The 15,815-nt window shown below is 44.0% G+C and overlaps 1 protein-coding gene and 1 long non-coding RNA gene across 10 annotated transcripts in view; one reads left to right on the forward strand and one right to left on the reverse strand.

The window, feature by feature from the left end:
* LOC142819466 (uncharacterized) overlaps positions 1 to 5,399 on the forward strand; it is a 31,724-nt gene extending 26,325 nt beyond the window's left edge. Inside the window, exon 3 of the long non-coding RNA XR_012897387.1 lies at positions 3,862 to 5,399. This is a non-coding gene — a long non-coding RNA (uncharacterized LOC142819466). The remainder of the gene's footprint in view (positions 1 to 3,861) is intronic.
* Positions 1 to 15,815, reverse strand: part of CFAP74 (cilia and flagella associated protein 74) — a 121,340-nt gene that overhangs the window by 56,966 nt on the left and 48,559 nt on the right. For all 9 annotated transcript variants that reach the window (XR_012897383.1, XM_075906898.1, XM_075906897.1 and 6 more), the window contains 2 exons: positions 13,509 to 13,710; positions 3,740 to 3,928 (listed from right to left, as the gene is read on the reverse strand). Coding sequence is in view for 8 of the 9 variants with exons in the window: in XM_075906898.1 (XP_075763013.1) it covers positions 3,740 to 3,928; positions 13,509 to 13,710 (391 nt within the window). In the remaining variant the exon portion in view is untranslated. The remainder of the gene's footprint in view (positions 1 to 3,739; positions 3,929 to 13,508; positions 13,711 to 15,815) is intronic.

Below are 15,815 nucleotides of genomic sequence, written 5' to 3' on the forward strand. Positions count from 1 at the left end.
TATAGCAACCAGAAGCTGGAGGGTAAATTCTGTCTGTCCATCACTGTAAGCAAATCAAAAAAGATAGAAAATGTGCCTTCTGGGCTTCAGCCAGCTGAAAAGGAATCAGACCTTTTATGTTCCATGTAAACATCAGTAATGGAAAGAGAGCTCCCAGTGGGCCTAGGTGCATGTGCTGTATGGAAGTTTCCTTTGATCAGTTTTAAACACATTGCCTTTCATTTTCATTGAATATCTCCAGGTTCTTGTATAATGCACTCAACCTCCATCACCGACTCCCTCCATTAATATCATAGAAAAGTGTGGCCCTTGACCACTTAACTAAATTCTTGGAGTGCCTCTCCCCTCATCAAAAAATGACTGCCCACCCCTGGTCCAGACTGTGCCCTGGGTAATGTCACAGCACTATATGCACATCTTATGCACTGAAAAATAAATAAATAAATAAATCTAGTCTCTGAGTAGGAGGGAGCCAGAAACCCAGCTGCTTACTAGCCAAAAAGCAACAAAATGTTGACAGCTGCACACCCGCCTCTCACTCTCTGGGTTTAACATAGTGTAAAGAGTGAATGAGAGATTCTGTGTTATCAGCATCTGGACATGAAATCTCTTTACCACTGCAAAAAGGTTAGATGCTTAGAAAATACGAGAGCAAATCCAGAAGTCCTTACATAGCCCTCAACTAGGCAAAACACCCTCAATGAGACAGAGGGACAGACACTGCCATCCGCTACATTAGCATGTATCTGGAGTGGCACCATTAACTTTAAGAATAGTTCCTGTTTTTAAGCATGTCCCTTTCATAGTGTAGCTCTGTAATGCTTCCCAGGGTGTCTGAATATTGTGTTCATTTGGTCACATGCTAGTGTGGTATGTACACAGAAATTAGCATCAATAATGCATTATTTTACACTTTATGGTGCCTGCTAGGCAAAGTTCTCAAAGTACCTTGGGAGCAATGGTCTCAAAGGGAAAAAAAGGATTTTTTTTAAACAGTAAACTAGTTGGTGGAGTTACTCCAGGTTTACACTGATGTAATTAAGGTTATGTCTACCCTGCAGAGAAAAGTCGGAAAAAGATACGTAAATTGCGGTTCGCAATTTGTGTATCTTTTCCACTTTTTTTTCCAAAAGAGGCTTTTCTGAAATGTGACCCTTCTACACGGGGGCAAATTCAGGAGAAAACTCCTCTTTCGGAACAGCCCTTATTCCTCTCACCGAGAGGAATACAGGGATGCCAAAAGAACGTCTGCTTTTTCAGAAACTGTTCCGAAAAAGCAGATTTGTTCCTTGGATGCAGCAGAGCTATTCCAGGATACCTCTGGTATCCTGGAAAAGCTCTGCAGTGTAGACATAGCCTAAGAGCAAAACCTGACTCTTGAGTATGAATGGCAGTACTGGCTTAATGGAAATACATACTGTTGCCACTGAATGAGGAACTGCTTCAGCACTTTTACACAGGCCTGTGCTGTCTCTGTTGTTCCACTTGCATACTGGTTAGTGTTACAGAGAGATCAATATCCATCAACCAATCGAACAAAGTAATGATTTAATTGGAATTGCAATCCAAAGATTTAGTCATCTACAGAATTTTACAGACTGCAAAATAATGGGATTTCTTTCCAGACAACCTATTGTGCTAAGATTCATGGAACTGAACTAAGTTTACCAGATAGAAATGTAGCCGTGTTAGTCTGGTGTAGCTGAAACAAAATACAGGACTATGTAACACTTTAAAGACTAACAAGATGGTTTATTAGATGATGAGCTTTCGTGGGCCAGACCCACTTCCTCAGATCAAATAGTGGAAGAAAATAGTCACAGCCATATATACCAAAGGATACAATTAAAAAAAATGAACACATATGAAAAGGACAAATCACATTTCAGAACAGAAGGGGAATGCGGCGGAGGGGGGGAAGGAATGTGAATGCCTGTGAGTTAATGATATTGGAGGTGGGGAAGGGTAGATGTCTGTGAGTTAATAGTATTAGTTATAAGATCAAGAATACATATTCCTGCGCCTCCAGAAATATAATATATGCTATCATGTGCCGAAAGTGTCCGTCTGCTATGTATATTGGACAAACATCTCAGACACTTCGCCAAAGAATCAATGCCCACAAAACGGACATTAGACAGGATCACAAAGAAAAAACAGTTGCTTGCCATTTCAACCAGAAAGGACACTGTCTCAATGACCTACTCACCTGCATCCTACTTCAGAAGACATTCAAATCTGCACTTGAAAGGGAATCCTCTGAACTGGCATTCATGCTAAAATTCGACACTCTCTGCAGGGGGATGAACAAAGACCCCAGCTGTCTTACCCATTACAAAGATAGCTTCCCCAATTATCACCTCTAATACTATTAACTCACAGACATCTACCCTTCCCCACCTCTAATATCATTAACTCACAGGCATTCACATTCCTTCCTCCCCCCCTCCCCCCGCATCCGCCTTCTGTTCTGAAATGTGATTTGTCCTTTTCATATGTGTTCACTTTTTTAAATTGTATCCTTTGGTATATATGGCTGTGACTATTTTCTTCCACTATTTGATCTGAGGAAGTGGGTCTGGCCCACGAAAGCTCATCACCTAATAAACCATCTTGTTGGTCTTTAAAGTGCTACATAGTCCTGTATTTTGTTTAAGTTTACCAGAGTAAGACTATGCCTGCTAGTTCATTGGAAACACTACAAGCCAATTTTATCCCTAATGTGCAACTCTGTTGACTTCAACTAGCAAAGGCTTCAGAGGCCATATAAAGCTTACAAAAGATATTTTATAAGAGATGAAAGCCATAGCTGCTAGAGGAGCCTGTGACTGGAATCTTGTCAACCTTGTTTGGCTTCTTTCTTTGCTACTTCCCTTTAGCTGGAAGTCAGCCTCCCAATTTTTGTATGAAGAATCTTCCATTTGTTCTGTACTTTGCACCTGAGCAACACTATGTTCTGTCTATTGTATACAGCAAAACCTGCCTTTTCTGAAAATCCCGAGTGACTGATTGCTCGAGGAAGTCAACTAACTTTATAACCATCTCAGCTTTGATGCCAATCTATTTTTTCTATGGAAAGAGAATAAATTTTTACTGCAGGTGCTCTTTGATTCTTAAATCTACACTCAAGGTCACATTTGACTCAAAAAAGACATCTATGGAAGGCATGTGACTTAGGACAATGTGCAAATGCTTGGTGGCATTACGAAAACATCAGTTTCCACTTTGCATATGTACATTATTTATTTTTTATCAGAGCCCTAAACGTTGTTTCTTTTCTATACTGAAATATGTACTTTCTCTGCCAAGCATTGAGTGAAAAAAATGTTTTCCACATGAAATGATCTTCATTACTAACTCAACAGAATGTCATGTTCAGTTTCAAAAGTCAAACAAACCAGCAAACATGAAGTGATATATGTCTCTACAAATCTTGAATCTAAACTAAGCCAGTTAATTTTCTCTATATAATGGAATAAACACTTTGAGAATATAGTGGCAAATTTCAACTACTTTGATAAATTTTTCAGGACATTAGTGGTTCTGTAAAGATTTGCCTGTGCAGGTACTTTTTTTAAATCACAACTTTCAAATGAATTCTTCATGCTGGACTTTAAATGCACATTCACCCAGTACTAACAAGAGTTAGAAAACTTCTAAAAGCAGTGAGGAGGCCAATTGCCAAGAAACTAATAGTGGAAAAAATGCTGGGGATGAAATGAAAAATTAAAAGGTTTACCTTGTATAAGTTACAGTCTTGACTCCAAAGTCCTGTAAACTCTGGCTTTACTAGAGTTTTATTTGCCTCTTCATCATCCTCTTCATCATTTTCATGGATTGAATCTTGTGATGCTTTTTCAGAAAAATCTGCCACAGAACTAGATTTGTCATCAACTGAGGAGCAAGCTGATGGAGTTCGCCAAGACTTCTACAGTGAGACAGGACCAAAATTCAAAGGAACTATTGAAATTATTGTTTTACTCCAGCATCAATATCTTAAAAACAGATAGTTAGGGCATGTCTACACTGGCAAGTGTTGTCACGAAAAAGCAGTTTGGGGCAACAAAACTTCAATAGTGTTCACACTGCAACGCAACAAAATTCATGAAAAATGCCCAGTTTTGATGACAAAAAACTTCCATTTCTGTGAGGTAGTTTTGTTTTTTCAGCCCTTCCCTTTGCTGTCGACAGTCATGCAGTATATACCATTGGAGCCTTTTTGTTGTTCTTGTTGCCTCAGTTGATCTCTAGGATGTTTCGCACAGTGCCCAAATAGCCACTCTGGACAGTGCTTTGAACTCCACTGCTCTGCAGCCAGGTAAACAGCAAAATCTGCCCCTTCCCCTTACAATTTCATTTCCTACTGGCTAGCTCAGCATGGGGTGCTCTCATGACCTCTTTTCAGCTGATCATGGCTGGCTATCACTCCAAACACTCTCCTGCTTAGACCAGGCAGAGCTTTTGGATCTTATCACTGTGTGGGGCAAGGAGTCATTCAGGAACTGGGCTATATACAGTCACATTTCTTGAGCCTTGTGTGGGAAAGTGGTATGATGGGGACACACTGCAGTGCAGAACAAAGATATAGGGGCTGATACAGTCATACGCTATGGTGAGGGAGACAAATGGTCATTCTGTGCTGCACCCAGGACATGTTGTATTAATAAAGAACTAGATTCAGTCCCTGGGGGATGACTCCACCTCCACTGCCAAGAACCCTATGGATACTTCCAAAAGCACAGAGTCAGCAGAAAGAGGACTTAACCTGGAGGATGAAGCTATAGATTAAGAGGCAGAGCTAGATAAGGATGTGGGATTCACAGCAGGATCACCCAGTCTAGCAGAGAGCCAGCAACTATTCTGAAGTCCCATAGCTAATGGTGAGTCTTAGCAGCAGCTGGATGTGGAGCATGAAGCAAGCGAAGAGATGCAGCGTAAGTGGCTCTGGCTGGGGGATTACAGCGGGTGTGGGGGAAGGAGCCACAGAAATGAAGGAGGGTGGCTGTGTTTCTATGTCCTGGCTTAGCCCTGTATAGCTAGATATTCTGTTCAATCAGGGTGTTGAGGCACACTGAGATGTCAATTGAATCCTGCAGAGAGATGCTCTGGAAACTTTGTATGAGGTATGAATTAATTTTCTCATGAAGATTCCATGACAGTGCCACCGTTTCCTCAACCCAGTGATATGATGCTCTCCTAAACCATTCTTCAATCAGTACTGCAGGATCTACAGTGGCACAGAGTTGGCCTACATAAGGAAACCAGGCAAACCCCACTAGCATCCAGGAAAGACTGGGTTTACCTGCTCAGACTTAGGAATGAGATATCAGCAAGAATGATGCCGGCCTGTGGACAAGTGGGGCATCATTAGAATTATTTCCACACAAACCTGTTGCAAAACATAGGACTGTACTTTCTTATGGCTCTGAGCACATGAGCACACCCCTCATGCCCCCTGTTCCCGTCCCCCAAACCCACTGGCTGTGTCTAGACTACATCCCTTTTTCGTAAAAAGGATGCAAATTAGACACATCGCCATTGCAAATGAAGCGGGGATTTAAATCCCCCCCACTTCATTTGCATAAAAATGGCTGCCGCTTTTTTCCGGCTCGGAGCTTTGCCGGAAAAAAACGCTAGTCTAGACGCGGATCTTTCGGAAAATAAAGCCTTTTCCGAAAGATCCCTTATTCCTCTTAAAATAAGGAATATTTTAAAATAAGGAATAAGGGATCTTTCGGAAAAGGCTTTATTTTCCGAAAGATCCACATCTAGACTGGCGCTTTTTTCTGGCAAAGCTCCGAGCCGGAAAAAAGCGGCAGCCATTTTTATGCAAATGAAGCGGGGGAGATTTAAATCCCCGCTTCATTTGCAATTGCAATGTGTCTAATTTGCATCCCTTTTACGGAAAAGGGATGCAGTCTAGACACAGCCACTATGTTCACAGGGACTGCAGAGATGGGTCAGTGGAAAATAGGGATCATAGAATCATAGAATACTAGGACTGGAAGGGACCTTGAAGGTCATCGAGTCCAGTCCCCTGCCCTCATGGCAGGACCAAATACTGTCTCCCTGATAGCTATTTATCTAGCATACTTTTAAATATCTCCAGAGATGGAAATTCCACAACCTCCCTGGCCAATTTATTCCAGTGTTTAACCACTCTGACAGTTAGGAACTTTTTCCTAACGTCCAACCTAAACCTCCCTTGCTGCAATTTAAGCCCATTGCTTCTTGTTCTATCCTCAGAGGCCAAGATGAACAAGTTTTCTCCCTCCTCCTTATGACACCCATTTAGTTACCTGAAAACTGCTATCATGTCCCCCCTCAATCTTCTCTTTTCTAAACTAAACAAACCGAATTCTTTCAGCCTTCCTTCATAGGTCATGTTCTCTAGACTTTTAATCATTCTTGTTGCTCTTCTCTGGACCCTCTCCAATTTCTCCACATCTTTCTTGAAATGCAGTGCCCAGAACTGGACACAGTACTCCAACTGAGTAGAGTAGAGCGGAAGAATGACTTCTTGTGTCTTGCTCACAACACACCTGTTAATGCATCCCAAAATCATATTTGCTTTTTTTGCAACAGCATCACACTGCTGACTCATATTCAGCTTGTGGTCTAATATAACCCCTGGATCCCTTTCTGCCGTACTCCTTCCTAGACAGTCACTTCCCATTCTGTATGTGTGAAACTGATTGTTCCTTCCTAAGTGGAGCACTTTGCATTTGTCTTTAGTAAACTTCATCATGTTTACCTCAGACCATTTCTCCAATTTGTCCAGATCATTTTGAATTATGACTCTATCCTCCAGAGCAGTCGCAACCCCCTCCCAGCTTGGTATCATCTGCAAACTTAATAAGCGTACTTTCTATGCCAATATCTAAATCGTTGATGAAGATATTGAACAAAGCCGGTCCCAAAACAGACCCCTGCAGAACCCCACTTGTTATACCTTTCCAGCAGGATTGTGAACCATTTATAACTACTCTCTAAGTAGCCCTATCTAAGTTATATTTGCCTAGTTTAAAATCCTGTTCTCCTGTAGGGACCTCTCCAGCCCACCTGGAGCAGCCCCCTGCTCACAGGGCTACCGGCTCTGCCAGTCCCACATAGGGCTCCCACTCCCAATCCTGCACAGGGCTCCCAGCTGCTGGTCCCACAGGGTGATGCTTACCAGGTAACCAGGTAGCTGGTTACCTTTTCACATCCCTAGTGGCCAAGTGGCAGCTTATGTTGCTAAAGGTGCTTTTCAGTGAAATATTTCCATATTGAGCAGGAATTTTAAAATCCCTCTTTTGTTACATTCTGTATGGCAGAGGAGACCTTGAATACTCACAAAACTTCTCCCGCTGACAGACTGTGTCAACTGAAGAGGAGGCTGAGAAGGAATAGGGAAGAGATTGTGAAAGAGGTTTTGCAACATTCATCAATGCAAGTGCACGTAAGGGAGGAGAGGTAGGAAAAGGGAGATGAAAAACAGAAAACACATCACTGACTGTATGATCAAGGTAATAGAGGACCAAACAGATACTGAAGTGTTTAATCAAAATGCAAAGTGAACAGAACTGGCATCGGTCTCCCTTGCAGCATATACAGAATTCTTTTCCAGCAACTCACCTTCTATGCACATACTCCCTTTTTCATTGTCTGGGAATGCTCATTTTCCACCCCACTCGACTCCCCACCGCTTTGACAGCTGGACCTTCAGACTATTGTGAGCCTTTCCCCTAATCCTAACCCTCCCTTACCAGCAAACATTCATCCTAGGTGTGTGACCATGATTTGCCGTGATCAATAAAGGCAAACCTGCTGAATGGTACAATGGCTTTATTTTCTGCTCGACAACCTATACCAATTGCTCAGGCCACAGTGGAAGGCTGTCACATCCAGGGTTCCCTCTAAGTTGTGCACTTAGGGTGAGTCTAAACTACATGGCTCCATTGATGGAGCCATGTAGATTAGGCTGATCGGCAAAGGGAAATTAACCCGCAATTTAAATAATCGCGGCTTCATTTAAATTTAAGTGGCTGCTGCGCTGAGCTGACAAACAGCTGATCAGCTGTTTGTCGGCTCAGCACACTAGTCTGGATGCTCCCGCGCCGACCTGAAAGCCCTTTATGGACCTCTCCGTTATGCCTTGTAGGATGAGGTTTACTGGGGAGGTCAATAAAGGGCTTTCATGTCGGCAGGGGAGCGTCCAGACTAGCACGCTGAGCCAACAAACAGCTGATCAGCTGTTTGTCGGCTCAGCGTGGCAGCCATTTAAATTTAAATGAAGCCGCGATTATTTAAATCGCGGCTTCATTTCCCTTTGCCAAACAAACAAATCTACATGGCTCCATCGACGGAGCCATGTAGTTTAGACGTACCCTTAGATTCCCCCTGCCCACCAACTACGCAGAGCTGCGCTGCTGCATAGTGGGTGCCAGGAGGCTGCTCCAGAGGTCAGGGCCAGAGTCACTGAGAGTCTGGGTAGGAGAGAGACAGGGCAGGTACTGGGGTCAGTACCAGTGGGGGAGGCAGTGGGGCCAACGACAGCAAGGGCCCAGCCCAGAAGCAAGCCAAGTGGGGGCAAAGGCACCAGCCATCTGTGGTGGTGCGAGGTACCAGGCGCAGATAAATTCCAGGGAGGAGGGGCCGAAGAGGTCCAGGTGCAGAGTTAGATACAGATCTCTGGGCGATGGAGGGGAGGGGAACAGACGAGGTGCAGGGCCAGGCACAGGTGTGTGGGGGAACAGGCGAGATGTGGGACTGGGCACAGGTCTTTGGGCAGTGGTGCTGTGGGCCCTGGCCCAGGTACTGGGTGTTTGTGTTTGGGGGGGCAGATAGGATGGTCTAGCATATATACTGGGAGCAGATTGCAAGGCTGGGCACAACTACAAGGTGTGTGTGGAGGGGTAGGCAGTTAGCTAGGCCTATACAGGTACCAGCTGGCTGTGTGTGATCCTGATGGGGACACAGGCAGTAGGGCATGTACAGCATGTGTTGGGCACAGGGGCCAGTAAGCTGGGTGGCTTACAGGGTGCATGGGTGCAGGGTCATGCACCTTGTTAATTATCCCTTTTTAGTATTTTTTCTTATATAACAATTTAAATTTTATATGTATATGTAATTTTGTTAGTAACTGGTGGGTGCCACCGTGGCATGCATCCAAACAAGCGCACAAGATGTTAATATTGGTGCACAAGACAAAACTTGCTCTGCTCACAGATGGAAAGTCTTAGAGGGAACACTGGTCACATCCCTTGCTTTCACGGGACTGTTACTCAGTGGGAAGCAACAGGGAAGCAACTCAGAAAAGAGAGACATTTCAGTGTCCTTCATTGTCACAATAGTTCCCCAAAGGTTCCTGGTGTTAATGACAGCCCTACAGGCTCCTCCTACAGCCTTACTGCCTGGCTGCTCAAACTGTGTGTCCAAGCGCTGTGCCTCACTGCTCAACCCACGAACACACACTTCACCCTTATTTTCACATAGATTATGGAAGCAACAATATGCAGCTATTACCATGGGGATAAGGTCCTCCATAAAGTCTAGCCTTCCAGAGAGATACCTCCATCTCCCTTTCAATCTGCCAAAGGCACATTCCACTATCATTGGCTCAGCCTGTTGTTGAGTCACTCCTAACTGTTGTCCAGGTGCCCCATGTAAAGATTAATGAGCCAGGGCTGTAAGGGGAAAGCTGGGTCACTCAGAATCACTGTGGGTATTTCCACATTCCCCACAGTAATCCTGTGGTCTGGAAAGAAAGTCCACACCTACAGCTTCTGAAGATGCATGCCTCATGCACCTTTCCAGACCACCCCACATTTATGTCTATGAAACACCCATGCTGAACCACAAATGCTTGAAGTACCATCAAGACATATCTCTACTCGTTGTTGCTGTCGGGCAAGTCGGGCTGACACAACAACTGGAATGTGTGTGCCATCTCTGACCTCACCACAGTTAGGAAAGCCCATTTCTTCAAAGCCAACCACTGTGTCATCCACATTTCCCAGAGACACAGTCCTCCGGAGCAACATGTGATTTGCTGCTCTGCTCACTTGCCAAAGTGCAGCTCCCATCATAGACTTCCCCTCTCCAAACTGATTTGCAACTGAACAGTCGCAATTGGGAGTTGTCTGCTTCCACACAGGAATTGCCACATGCTTCTCTATTGAGATGGCAGCTCCCATTCATGTGTCTTTGTATGGCAGTTAAGGAGCCAGCTCAGCATGTTGCTCCAGGAAGGTTGCTTTGCTCATCCTAAAGTTCTGTAGCCACTGGTCTTCATCCCACACCTGCATGACAATACGCTCCCACCACTCATGCTGGTTTTCCTAGCCCAAAAGTGATGGTCTACCTTGTAGACATGCTCTGTGACAGTCTAATGCAATACCAGGTTGCTGCTGTCCATATCACTCACAGTATCGTCCAGCTGTGACTCTTCTTCCTCTGACAGTAACTTAACAGTAACTGCTGCAAAGCATGATGTCCTCATGACACTGAACACAGTACAGGAGAGAAGTGTGGGAGCCAAGCCTTCTCACAGCAGATGCTGGAATGAATATTTAACAAATGGTGCCAAAGGGAGCCAGAAGCCAGTGAAGGGCTGGGAAACAAAGAGGTGCCTGATGTGATGTTTTTCACATTCCCAAGATGTGCTGCGCTCTGTTCCACGTTCCTACAGTGCGTAGTGAAAGATTCACTAGTCACTGTGGGATGCATAACCACAGTGGATTACTCAGTCTGTCAATGGGGGAGTGAAAAATGTGGCAGTGGGAGGCAGTGTAAACACACTTTGGTCATTTCTTTTTTGTTGCAAATTTTGCATGTCCCCATTAATTTCATCACCAAAACTTTGCAGTATAGACATACCCTTAAAAACGTTTTAATAGGATATTAAATATGGATGTCTGGGACTGTTGTATGCTAATTAATCTCTAAAACATTGTGCATGGTGAAAACTGTATGTTACAAGAAATCACATCATGTCGATTACAGGAGTTAGTAGGTTGGAAACTAATGTTCAGGCATAAGGGTATTCATTAATGTATACTGCCAGGAAGCTGCTTCAACCTCAAATAAATGAAACAGCCCAATTTCATGTGTTGTTTTTAACAACTATTGTATTATGCCTATTTTCACTGGCAGATATATTTTTGCTTTCTTTTCTTTTTATTACAAAGACTTACATCAGACCAGAAGTCACATGGGAGGATCTAAATTGGGGATAAAACTCTACCCTACTCCTCTCAGAGCCAGCAGAAGCCTGGAATATTATGGAGGTAAAATACCTGGAGACATTGGTTAGGAAGAGTCTTGAAAGAACTATTCCACTTGCCTGACATAAATGCTACACAGAGAGGCTCCAAACAGAGCTGTGTGTCATTTGGAACAAGCTCATATGAAACTAACTCTACAACTACATTTTACTTCTGCATTAAATAAGGAAGTATTCCAGCTCACGAAAGTGTCAGAACTGAACTAGCACACTGAGACTAATGGCTACTGAGAGATTTGATGGGGAAGCTATCCCATTGCCTGCTCACATTGTACTCTACAGGTGCATCTACACTGCAGGGCTAAACTCAAAATAAGCTATGCAAATTGAGCTACGTCAGTTCATAGAATCATAGAATCATAGGACTGGAAGGGACCTCGAGAGGTCATCGAGTCCACCCCCCCGCCCTCAAGGCAGGACCAAGCTCCGTCTACACCATCCCTGACAGATGTCTATCTAACCTGTTCTTAAATATCTCCAGAGAGGGAGATTCCACCACCTCCCTTGGCAATTTATTCCAATATTTGACCACCCTGACAGTTAGGAATTTTTTCCTAATGTCCAATCTAAACCTCCCCTGCTGCACTTTAAGCCCATTACTCCTTGTCCTGTCCTCAGAAACCAAGAGGAACAAATTTTCTCCTTCCTCCTTGTGACACCCTTTTAGATATTTGAAAACCGCTATCATGTCCCCCCTTAATCTTCTTTTTTCCAAACTAAACAAGCCCAGTTCATGAAGCCTGGCTTCATAGGTCATGTTCTCTAAACCTTTAATCATTCTTGTCGCTCTTCTCTGTACCCTTTCCAATTTCTCCACATCTTTCTTGAAATGTGGCGCCCAGAACTGGACACACTACTCCAGCTGAGGCCTAACTAGTGCAGAGTAGAGCGGCAGAATGACTTCACGAGTTTTGCTTACAACACACCTGTTGATACAACCTAGAACCATATTTGCTTTTTTTGCAACAGCATCACACTGTTGACTCATATTCAACTTGTGGTCCAGTATGACCCCTAGATCCCTTTCCGCCATGCTCCTTCCTAGACAGTCGCTTCCCATCTTGTATGTATGGAACTGATTGTTCCTTCCTAAGTGGAGCACTTTGCATTTCTCTTTATTAAACTTCATCCTGTTTACCTCTGACCATTTCTCTAACTTGCTAAGGTCATTTTGAATTATGTCCCTATCCTCCAAAGAAGTTGCAACCCCACCCAGTTTGGTATCATCTGCAAACTTAATAAGCGTACTCTCTATCCCAATATTTACATCATTGATGAAGATGTTGAACAGTACGGGTCCCAAAACAGACCCTTGCGGAACTCCACTTGTTATTCCTTTCCAGCAGGATTTAGCACCGTTAACAACAACTCTCTGACTACGGTTATCCAGCCAATTATGCACCCACCTTATCGTGGCCCTACCTAAGTTATATTTGCCTAGTTTATCAATAAGAATATCATGCGAGACCGTATCAAATGCCTTACTAAAGTCTAGGTATATGACATCCACCGCTTCTCCCTTATCCACAAGGCTCGTTATCCTATCAAAGAAAGCTATCAGATTAGTTTGACTTGTTCTTCACAAACCCATGCTGGCTATTCCCTATCACTTTATTACCTTCCAAGTGTTTGCATATGATTTCCTTAATTACCTGCTCCATTATCTTCCCTGGGATAGACATTAAACTGACTGGTCTGTAGTTTCCTGGGTTGTTCTTATTCCCCTTTTTATAGATGGGCACGATATTTGCCCTTTTCCAATCTTCTGGAATCTCCCCTGTCTTCCATGATTTTTCAAAGATCATAGCTAATCAGTTGCATATCTTATTTTGAAATACCTTACTTTGAAACAGGGAGCATCTACACAGCACTTATTTCGAGATAGAGCACTCTTCCTCCAACTTCCTTTATTCCTTGTACAATGAGGGTTATAGGAATCAGAGTAAGAAGTCTTCCAGGTTGACAGTATTTTGACACTATTTCGAAATAACTGACTGCACTGTAGAAGTGGACTAAGTTTTTTTGGAATAGCGCTAGTTATTTCAAAATAGTGTTGCAGTGTAGACGTACCCTACAGCACCAGGCTGTAGCCAATGCAAATGCTTTTCCACAGCCACCAACTCAAACCATTAAATGTCAGGCAGGGGGCGGGGAATACTCTATTCCCTGCCATTCTGACAACAGCAGCCTTGAATCATATGACAATTCTCTAATGGCTGTTAGGGATAATAGTACAGTTTACCTGCAGCACTGCTGTAGCTGGATCTTCACAGGCATTCTCAATGTACTGCCATGTTTTGATTCTCCACCGTAAGGAATCTGGAAGTTTACCTCGACTCCTAAGCGTGTTGGCCCGAGCTTGATGTTTCTTCGCATAAGCTTCCTCTTCCAAAATCTGAGCTATAATCTCAATTTTTTTAGATTTCTGTTGTTCAGTAAATTCTCTATATTAGATAATTAAAAAAACAAACAAAAACAAGAAAGAAAGCAGCCATTGTGGTGCATTCACAATACTACTAAAAGTGTAGTATCCTTTTTTACTTTATTACAAAGGGTTCTGGCTTTTTGAGCCCTTAAGCAATACTGCAATGATGATATGCATATATCAAGATAACATGAGATTTTCTTGGTGTCTGCTATTTCTATAATTAAATATTTTCAATTATGACTTTTAAAAAGACTTGATTGGGAAGGATACCAGGGCTCTTTCCCCAAGGCTGAAAACAAAGTAAGATTTTCAAAATCTATTGTTTTTGACTTACTTAGACTTTATTCTTTAATGAGATATTGTAAATTTGAGAGCTAGTCAATTCTTAATGAAAGACTCAAAGAAGGTCTGCCTAGTACAGTGGTTCAAAGTGTGGTCCATGGACCACTACCATATTGCAGGTGGGCTACAGGCTTGGGGCTCCCCTCCATGGCCCCGCAGCAGAAGTCTTTCGCTGGTGCTCCAGTCCTGTGCCGTCCCTGGCTGAGGGAGGCTTTCCCTGCCCCTGCTCGCCTGGAGGATTTCCCTGCTGCTCCCATTAGCAAGAATCATGGCCAATGGGAGTAGCGGGTGGAGGGCTGGTGCCTGGGAGCAATGAGGTATGTCTACACTACAGCATGAATTCGAACTAACTTAATTCGAATTGGCGCATCTAGACCTAAAAACTAATTCAAATTAGTGTTTTGCTAATTCGAAATAGCATGTCCACATTGAGTGGACCCTGAACCGAAGTTAAGGCTGGCCGGAACCAGTGCCAGCAGGGCATCAGGTTAGGACTTAGTGTGTGGAGCTGCTGCCTCAGGCTAGCCGAAGGCTGTGCTTAAAGGGACCCAACTCCCACCCCGGACAGACAGTTCTCAGGGGTGCCCCGCTTGCAAAGCAGTCCTGTCTTGGAGTGCCCTGAGTGCTCACACTCGGCACATCACAGCACTCGGCCATCGGTCCGGCTGCACTTGCCACAGGCTGCCATCCAGGGGGGTCAATTGGGGTGCTGTCAGGATCCAGTAGGCCCTGCAGGAAAGCTTCCACTCCGAGGAGCCTGTAGAGCCACCCCAGTCCTCCTCATCGGGGTCTCATGCCCCATTGCTCCCTCACCTCCTTCCACTTACCCCTCCCTAGCCCCCCTTCCTGATGTAAAAAATAAAGGACACGTGTTCAAAAATAGAAACTCTCTTTATTTAACAAAACTGGGGGTGGAGGGGGGGATTAACCTCTGGGGAGACTGGAAAAAGGAGGTGGGAGAGGGGAAGAGAGAGGATGGAAGAGGGGAGGGGGAAACCTGGGAGGAGGGAGCTGGAAGGGGGAAGCCAAGGAAAGAAGGAGGGAAAGTATAAAACTATGGTACGCCATATCTTCAGTACTGTGTACAGATGTGGTCTCCCCACCTCAAAAAAGATATTTTGGCCTTGGAAAGGGTTCCAAAAAGGGCAACTAAAATGATTAGGCGTTTGGAACAGGTCCCATATAAAGAGAGGCTAAAGAGACTAGGACTTTTCAGCTTAGAAAAGAGCAGACTGAGGGGGGATATGATAGAGGTCTATAAAATCATGAGTGGTGTGGAGAGGGTGCATAAAGAAAAGTTTTTCATTAGTTCCCACAATATAAGGACTAGAGGACACCAAATGAAATGAATGGGTAGCAGGCTTAAAACTAATAAGAGAAAGTTATTCTTCACACAGCGCATAGTCAACCTGTGGAACTCCTTGCCACAGGAGGTTGTGAAGGCTAGAACTATAACAGAGTTTAAAGAGAAGTTAGCTAAATTCATAGAGGTTGGATCCATGGAGTGCTATTAGCTAGGGGGTAGGAATGGTGTCCCTGGCCTCTGTTTGTGGAAGGCTGGAGATGTATGGCATGAGACAAATCGCTTGGTCATTGTCTTCGGTCCATCCCGTCTGGGGTACCTGGTGCTGGCCGCTGTCAGCAGATAGACTACTGGGCTAGATGGACCTTTGGTCTGACCCAGTACGGCTGTTCTTATGTTCTAAGCTCAGGGCTCAGGGTCAGGGGTTTCACTGGACCAACTTGATTTTCATACAAACCTGCTCCTGGGTTCACATG

This window comes from Pelodiscus sinensis, chromosome 23, assembly GCF_049634645.1.
Source record: "Pelodiscus sinensis isolate JC-2024 chromosome 23, ASM4963464v1, whole genome shotgun sequence".
In the NCBI taxonomy this organism is placed as follows: domain Eukaryota; kingdom Metazoa; phylum Chordata; order Testudines; family Trionychidae; genus Pelodiscus; species Pelodiscus sinensis.